We start from the raw sequence: 9,181 nt of genomic DNA on the forward strand, positions 1-9,181 counted from the left end.
TGGCCAAACGGGGTTTATTAACATATTGCCGCTAGACATCATGGGTAAAACACTAACTCGCTTAAATAAAGGACTATTTGACGTTACGTTCAACAAATGTGAAACCACCACATCGATCGACAATGTTTAAAAAAATAAACCAGACGAAACACACACGGGCAAAAATACATCATTACATTATGAGCCCACTCTAATCCCTATAGTGTATGCATGCATGGCATTAATAGTGATCTTTTTTTTCCTGACATACTGGATTAATCTCTAGCAGCAGACTAATCCAGTGGCCCTGCTGTGCTCATCCTGCTGCAGCTGTGACATGGAAATTGACTGATAGGTAATAATTAACATTTAATGGAGTGCAACCACTTCATCCGCTAAATGGGAGTTCAGAAAAAAATGAAACACTGAACACATCAGTACTGAGTCAAAAGTTTAATTATACTCGATAACCTGCTTTTTAATAATCACACTCAGTTTGGCCACGAGAGGGGTTGAAGGCAGCAACTTGGATAATATTACTGCTGAAACAGATCTACACACAGTGGCGACTACTTCAGTGAAATTAAAGCACTGTCTTGATTTTTACTGAGAACTTATACACAAATAATAGTTACCAGATTGACAAGGAAATCATTGCAAAACAAAACAGGGAGATGTGTAAAAAAAAAATGAGCATACTGTACAGAGGCAAAGTAATTAGTCAGCCAAAACCAAGTCACAGTGAAGGCTTCATAAAGTTATAATATGCATATTATGTATACATGTTGTTGAACAACATTCAGTGAGAAGATAGAAAAACGGAGGGCATAACCTCTGAATGACAGCAGTTAAATTACAGAAATACAAAATAAAACACTGAGGAGCGAGTCACATTTTGGCCTGTTGCATTTACCCATACACTTAAATACTTAACAACTCACAACATCCATAGTACACATAATGCAACGAAATTTATTGCTGTGTAAGGTTTATGTACAGACTTTGATTATAAAACAACTAGGCCTACTCTTTGGAGGTTTAAGAGTTCTTAGGGCACAGATCAGAGCTCCACTGAGGCCACTAGCGGTGTCCGTATTTGGCCGACCAGTCTGTTCGCCCGTGAATTGTTTGTAGCGGTGGGCGAGGTAGCAAACTAGGGCTGCCTTTGTTGGCCATTGGCATGTTTGAAGAGGTGTTCATCTGACTCCGGCCAGAACGCCACGTTGCATAATCTGAAATATCAATAAACATACAACACAGTGATCGGCTGGTTTGTTTAGAGACTGAGGTACATGTTACATGACTATAAAATGTGTGCTCACTTGATGCTGTTGTTTCCACTGAAGGACCCTGATGCCCCCTGTGACCAGCAGAGCCACTGTCTTTTCTGTAAAATGACGGCATGTATCCACCAGGGATTGTATTTGTGCCTGATAATTAAAGCAAAAATAGCAGCATTAATTTGAACCTAGTCACAGCAGCAACAACAACCAGTTACAAACACTGCAGTGACGTTACCGTGTGCGCCTCTGCTCGGCAGAGTTCCTCCGAATGGCATACTACTGCTGCCCCAAAGATGGCTTCCACTGAAGTCTTTACTGGCATTTATGGCCACGTTCTTCTTTGTACTTATGCCTGATGCAGACAGAAATAAACGGGTGGTAAACAGGGTCAGCTATTTTTTATTAAATACAGACTCTAGTCCTGCTGAGATAAGTATAGAAATGCACAATATATTACCAGGTAAATATCTGGACTGCCTCAGGTAATGTTGTTTAGCGGAGGCCGTCCTTGATGGCTCTTGATATGCTGCAGTCTTGTTCAGGTTTAAAGGTGCATCTTCTTTTACACTGGGTCGACTGAAATCCAGCACCTTTCCATATCTGAAAGACAGAACAGCACAGTGGTCTAAATAATCTGCTTGTCGTAACACAGATGTACAGACACTGCTGCCTTCTATTCATATATTATATTTGTGTAGAGTGTTTTGGGCTTTTTGCATGATTACTTTGTGCAGATGTCACAGACGGCTGGTAGTCTCACCTGCTCAGTGCATCTTCCCCCTGCCTTGATTTCTCTGTGGAGAAATTACTTTTTCCAAGAATACTTATAGACGTCAGATCCGTTTCCTCGTAGTCCTCCCAGTCTTCACCCTTAAGGTGTCCTGTGCCATGACCCCAACGCCGCCGCCCTCCTCCTTTGGGTTTCAACTGATAGCCCAGCAGGTTTGCATTTTCTGACTCCTGTCTCGTTTGCTACAAAGAACAACAAACATCAACCGACTGTTAGTCTCCCCTTGATGAAATAATTAATTAATTTGGAAATTAATTCCTGTTATATAATATTATCACATCTCACCTTGCTTGGCAGACTCTTGTCAACAATGTAAGGAAGATGGCTCTGTGGCGTTCCTTCGGTCTGCTCCGGCTTCAGGATGTGCTTTGGCTGCTGCTGCTCTCGCACCAGCTCTGTGTGCCGTTGGTATGCCGCAGCCTGGGCAGCAGCTGATGCAGAGGAGGGCTGGATCTGCTGGAGTGGCCTGGGTGGAGGACAGTGCTGGTTGGGAGGCGGAGGCTGGGAAGGGGGCACAGGCTTAAGTAGCAAAGGCTGCTGCTGCTGCTGCTGCTGCTGCTGCTGCAGCAGTGTTTGTTGTGACTGTAAAGGCGCCTGCAGCGGCACATGGCCCGGGTGAGGTCTGACCTGCTCCAGGATCTGCTGAGGAGTGCCCAAAGCCTGGCCCACGTGAAAGTACGAGTACCTGAGAGCCTGAAAAGACAGAAATATTTGGGAAAAAAAACATGAGCCTTCATTCTGTAGGCTGAACTGAGGACTGTAGAAATACAGACTCACTACCTACCTGGGCTGAACCTGGTCTCTTCTTGGGATCCCACTGAAGCAGGTCAGTCATCAGATGGATAGCTTCAGGACTGGCATTTGGGATTAGAGTCTTCAGATTACTGGGAACACACTGAGGCCAACGGAAATTCATAGCACTAGCCAATTGGTATCCCTCCGGCCAATCGGTCTACGGGAAGGAGTCAGTTCAACATCAGACTTCACACTGATATCTGGTTTATTCTGTGGTAAACTATGTGTAGAATAGTCAGAAAAATAATACAGCAGTGCATGTACCTCAGTACTGTGCATATTTAAAAGTAAACAGTCAAGTATCTCCTGTGTTTTTTAGTCAGATTTAGTCAGTTTTGCAGGGCAGGCACGTACACAGTCACATACAGTACGGCAAGTACAGGCTTGGAGATGACTAGGATGTTTGCAGTGTGTGTATAGCCAATAAAATACTAACACACATCCTGTGCAGATGGTGTATAACAAGGAAAAACAAATAAAAGGCTCTTTGTCATTCTGCTCTGTGCATATGGTGCAGCAACTTCACACTGTTCTCCTTCAGGACGGCTTGACGTTTCTAAAACCGGCAATCCAGATTTCACACCCACTTCAAGCTGTGATGCTCCAGCTGCATGGAGGAGATTTCTCTCTTTCCAGCTCTCAGTTCATTTGTTACACCACTATTTCTGTCACATTTCATGTGAGCAACCAGTTGAAACCCTATAAATGTCTTCTGGGACAGACTGTTGGAAAAGGTACCTCCTTATAATCCTATTTAAACAATGCAGCATCCCTCACCTCTCTGTGATGGACAACTTCTCACTTAACTACCTTTCAGAGGGGTCGGTACAAACACCACTATCCGTTGTGTTTAGTTAGCTTTTTTTATTTTAATATCTTTTTTCTGTTCCACTTGTTAAAGACTTTACCTTCTTTGGCGTACCCAAGACTTGGCAAATCTTGAATATGGTGTCTACTTCACTGGAGCCTGGGAAAAGAGGCCTGAGGGTGTAAAGCTCTGCCATGATGCAGCCAATCGCCCACTGGTCTATGGGTGAACTGTAGGATGTGGATCTGAGGAGCACCTCAGGAGCTCTGTACCTGATCCGAACAGAACAACACCAGGACATAAACACGCCTTCATTTCAGTACACATGAATAAGGTTTACTATAAAAAAAAGAAACTCACCATCTGGTTGAGACGTAGTCTGTGTACGGTGGTCGAGATCTGATCTCACGTGCAAGTCCAAAGTCGGCTATTTTCACCAGCTCTGGGCCCATGCACAGGAGATTCTCCGGTTTCATGTCCCTGTGAAAAAACCCTAACAAACACACAGTGTGAGAAAATTATGATTCAAAGAGCACTTAACTAATTGAGGATATATAGGCATAAAACTATATTCATTTTTTTGCTAATAGATCCCACAAAATCCTACAAACTGATGGTTTAACTTGGTACCCTAGGACTGTAAGATGACGTACCATGTTTATGAATGAATGCGAGCCCTTGAAGTATCTGAAACATAATGTTCCTTACAGCAGATTCAGGAAACAACCGGGTCCTGCGGCAAGAAAACAAACAGATCGAAACTTAAAAGGCTGTAGGCATTTACCAAACATACATGGATATGTGGAATTACTAACACAAAATGAAACGACTATACGCACCTATCTTTCATTAGCTGGTATAGGTTTTCCTTCATGTACTCAAAAATAAAGTACAAGTGATCATTTTCTCGAATCACCTCCTTAAGTTTGATCACGTTAGCATGGTTGAGTTTCTTTAGGGACTGAAAGAATAAAGAAAGAGGTCATGTAAGAACTGGAGTGCATGAACTAAAAATAGAAAATAATAAACATGCTGAACAATACACACAGGTCACTGCAGCACACTCAGAAGCACGCCCTACAGCTATTAAAAAAAAAAAAAACATCTTGTTAAAACATGGGTAGTTAAGAACACAATGTAGTTTGGGGGGTAAATGCTGCAAAGGCTGGGATTTAAGCTTACAATCTAAAAGGGAAAATAAATATAGAAAGCGGGATCCCATGCACTGGGATGATACAGGTTTAACCATGCTAAATTTTAGTCGGGGGAAAAGCCGTAATGGGACTCTGAGATTTTATGATGGCATGCTTTAATTATATTCTACTTAGCGGGACTTTAAGGACCAGCGTGTTCTAATCCAAACATGTTCTGCAGCGATAATAAGCTCTAGTAAAAAGGGGTTTAGGCTCCAAACCAACACCACACAAGAATCACCTTCTGCTCTTAGAGCTGGTGTGTGACTTTGAGCTGTGAGGAAATTTAGACAGTAACACACCGAAGTGATGTGAAAAGAAACAACAGGAAGTTTGCCATTATTTGACAGCTGGGCTAAAATGTACATCATCACTGCGTTAACCACAAAAGAGATTAGCATGAAGCAAGAAAATGGAAAAACATCAACCCAAACTGAAACTGAGATTCACAAGGTTGCACCAAAATACTGTTTACCTCTGACAATACAACATATATAATTTTATGTTGAATATTGTAAAGGTTCTGTAGTAAATATCACCAATGGGTCCTCAACATGACGACTTTACGTTGTAACTAGGACAACATTATTTTGTCTTGAGCAAAATTCAAGTAAGCTAATCTGTATAGTAGTCTGGTCAGAACTATTTTTAGTGTGGCAAACATGACAGGAGTCCGGTGACTACCAGAAACTTTTAAGCTTCTGGTCAGTCTCTCCTTACAGCTATATTTATGAATAGCCTCAGTGAACTAAGTTTATTCAGGGTTGATTTTTCCATAGTTCCGCTATGCTATTCAAATGTGTAAAAATGTGTTAACATCTCACCTTGACTTCACGCAGGTTCATGCATTCTTCCCAAGAGTAAAACTTTCTCTTCATTCTGAAAAAAAATATTGTTCCTGCTCATTCATTTGTTGAAAAGGGCATCAAGTTGCACACATTGCTTCTATTTTTTTCACTGCTATTAAGTCATAACATTATATTAAAGAGCAACCAATACATACTATGGTTCACAACATCAGCTAGACAACAAATTATTTCTGGATACTCACTTCTTTATGGCAACTAGCTCTCCAGACTCCAGACTGCGGCCGAGGATGACTGAGCCGTAGGTGCCATCCCCGAGCTGTCTGATGGTGGTGTATCTATTCATTATGCTTGTCCTTCCATAGCATCATCCGGGGGCAGATAATAATCGGGTGGAAAGCAGAGACGTCTTCACCTCCTAGTGGTGAATGCAACCAGATTTTCCTGTGACAACAGCAGAAGACGACGGGCAGAGCTGGAGGACTCATGGTTTCACGGATGTGCCTCCTTGAGCTGAGAAGTTGAGGGATGGGGATGGGGAACAACAAGCCGATGTTAACTAAGCAACTGTATTACTTTCAGTGAGCACAGATAAGGAAAAATAAAATCATCATGACCTGACTGGGATACTTTTAAATGTATTATTTATTTATTTTTCCCCACTTAGAGCAGTCATACTAAGACTAAGGTTATGTGGAGGGATCGATCCCACTACCTCTTGCATGCTAAGCGAGCACTCTACCATTTGAGCTAATTCCCCTTGAGATAGCTAATAATCAATTCCATAATTATCCTACCCGAACAGCTTTCGAGCTTCGTCCCCCCCAATCACGTACCGCATCATCACAATTTAGTATAGCATCCAGAGGTCCCAGGATATGGAATTCACTTCCTCCTCACATGACTAAACTTTCTCCAAGGTCATTTAAAAATTCTGTCAAAAACTTACTTCTCTACAAATAATCGTCACTATTATTTTATACAATTTTTTTTTCATCTTTTTTTTCTCCTTTTTCTGTTAGTTATTGTTTTGTCGTCTGTTTTATGTTTGATTGCTTTTCTTTAATTACAATTTAAATGTTCTTTTGGGGAACCCTCCTATACAAGCCCCTTGAGGGTTTTTGGGGTTTCCCTGGCATGCCTTTATGCTCTTACCTTCTTCAATTACGTATTGTTTTTATTGTATTTTATGTATTTTATGGAAAGACACCACCCACCCTGGACACCCACTGTTCGTCCCTCTCCCTTCAGGCAGGAGGCTACGGAGCATTAAGAGCAGGACCACCAGACTGAGGAACAGCTTCTTCCCGGAGGCTGTGAGACTGTTGAACGCTGGAGGACCTCCGTAGCCAACCCCCCCCCCCCCCCATAGACACATCTGCCGTCACTCGTCACTTTAACTCCACTTGCACGCTACCTCAGTGGCACAGGACTGGATACTACTGTGTCATTCATTGCAATAATCTCCAATTACTACAGTGCTTATTTATATACTTCTTGATATTTTTTTTTTTTTTTTGTACAGATTCTTAGTTAGTTGATTTTATTTATATTTATACTTTTCTATTTTCTATTTCTCCTATGGCTTGAATCGGGACCAGAGAAACTAATTTTGTTCCATCCCATGTACCAACATGTGTTGAAATGACAATAAAGAATCCTTGAATCCTTGAATCCTTGAATGTGCCAAATAAATGAAAAAAATAAAAATAAAAAAAATGTACAGCGATCTGCCACAACATTCAAACCACCAACCTGTGAAGTGAATGACATTCATGATCTCATTAAGATGTAATGCCATTTATGTGGCTGTTACTGCGATACGTACCACCACCTGAACATTGTTCATGAGTTAATTGCAACCTGGTGCCATGTGCTGCCCAGATAAGCAACGTATACACACACCCAGCCATCAATGGGATGCAAAAGTAAACATAGATACAACAGACCAAAACACCTGCTTCCTTTACTCCATGGGTGCTTTTAGCCGTGGACAGGAGACAGCATGGGAACCCCGACTGATCTATGTCTAAACAGATGCACTGTATGGTCTGACATCTTTCTATCAGAACCAGCATTTAGTTTTTCAGCAGTGTGAGCTACGGTAGCTCGACTGTTTGGTCTGACCACACGGGCCAGCTTTGGCCTCCCATTAACATAATGTCACATTTTCAGATTCACCTGCTGAAAGGGAAATTTCTGCATTTACCTTAAACCTGAGTTTACAACATGTACATATAAAATGATACATGATTAAATCTTGGTCATCATAATTTGTGACTGACTCCTTTTATTTATTCTACACTTCTTGGTACCAATTTACAAATTCAGAAACAAAGAACAATTGTCTTAAGTAATTTTGACTGTTAAATATTAACAACTTTAATGGTGTGTATGCTGCAAGTGTGTCTCCCTGTCATAGGAGATGATTTAAATGAGGATGAGAATAACAGAACTGGTCCCTTTAGTAAACCATGCTGTATGCTAACTATTTTAACAATGCTAGCTGTAGCTATTACACACATTAACGTTTAATTACTCGCGTGAGCTAGCACACAAGCTAGTAGTTACTTGCTCGAGTATGTTGGGAAGAAAAAACAAACAATGTCCATTAATTTTGACACTAAACATTCATTATTTGCACATTTATTTAGGGTTAACTGGGTTTAATACAACAACACAAGCAATAATGTGGTAGAGCACAGCGCCTATGTTGTGATGCTGATGTTGGCCCAGCTGCTGATAAAACATTAAATCGCTAAAGAGAAAGAACTGTGAGCTGCTTGGACTGGACGGTCCTGCTAATTACTCAAAATAAAGAGAGAAGCAGAAGACAACACTCACCCTCCCCGCGTCAAATCGACAACAACACATAGCCGAGCATCCGTATGGTCGATGTTCAACAAATGGCTTACTGCGGTAATAAACTGGCACACAGACAACCCGCAACCAGTGTGTCCGACACACAACAACGTAAATAAAATCTCAGCTAGGCCCGTTCATCAGCGGGCTCATCATAATCTCGCGTGGCTACAAAACAGTTTGCAGTCTCTTCACAACAAATCACAGCGCTCCGGTCACAAAGGACACAAAGAGAAGAAATAAATACCTGCGTCTCTTTGTTACTTAGCATCTCGAATACCAGCAGCACATATCTATCGTCTACAAGGGAAACTTTGATATGGATAAGGTCCAGATAAATGCAGGAACAGGGATTTGAAAACTCATAATCAATTTAAATATACAATGATGAATAATGATATTGGAAAACTAACACAAACGGGGATACGGGACAAACCAAAGGCGGAAATGAGTTACAGTTAATGCTCTTGCTTCGCATTCTTCTTCTTTGGCTATACCAGTCAACAGACAGCAGTCGAGAATTTTTTTTTTTTTTCAAACTTTATTTAATGAACAATCAAACAAATATTCATATCAGTTCACTTGTACAATAGTAACAGTACATAGTTACATGATAGTGTAATAAGGATCTAAGGGAAAAAGAAAGGGAAAAGAGAGATAGAGGG

At 41.2% G+C, this 9,181-nt stretch overlaps 1 protein-coding gene across 1 annotated transcript; it reads right to left on the reverse strand.

The window, feature by feature from the left end:
- Positions 1-37: 37 nt before the first annotated feature.
- On the reverse strand, positions 38-8,963 carry LOC311500710 (serine/threonine-protein kinase ICK-like). The gene is made up of 14 exons (XM_084562269.1): positions 8,499-8,963; positions 5,900-6,167; positions 5,673-5,727; positions 4,495-4,616; positions 4,309-4,388; positions 4,016-4,148; positions 3,756-3,927; positions 2,837-3,004; positions 2,338-2,745; positions 2,023-2,234; positions 1,720-1,862; positions 1,498-1,614; positions 1,302-1,409; positions 38-1,211 (listed from the first exon to the last, which is right to left on the reverse strand). The coding sequence occupies exons 2-14, from the start codon at positions 5,998-6,000 to the stop codon at positions 1,060-1,062; spliced, it is 1,971 nt and encodes a 656-aa protein (XP_084418395.1). The 5' UTR covers positions 6,001-6,167; positions 8,499-8,963; the 3' UTR covers positions 38-1,059.
- Between the last annotated feature and the right edge of the window lie 218 nt (positions 8,964-9,181).

Source organism: Chelon labrosus, assembly GCF_963514085.1.
Source record: "Chelon labrosus genome assembly, chromosome: 15".
NCBI classification, from domain to species: domain Eukaryota; kingdom Metazoa; phylum Chordata; class Actinopteri; order Mugiliformes; family Mugilidae; genus Chelon; species Chelon labrosus.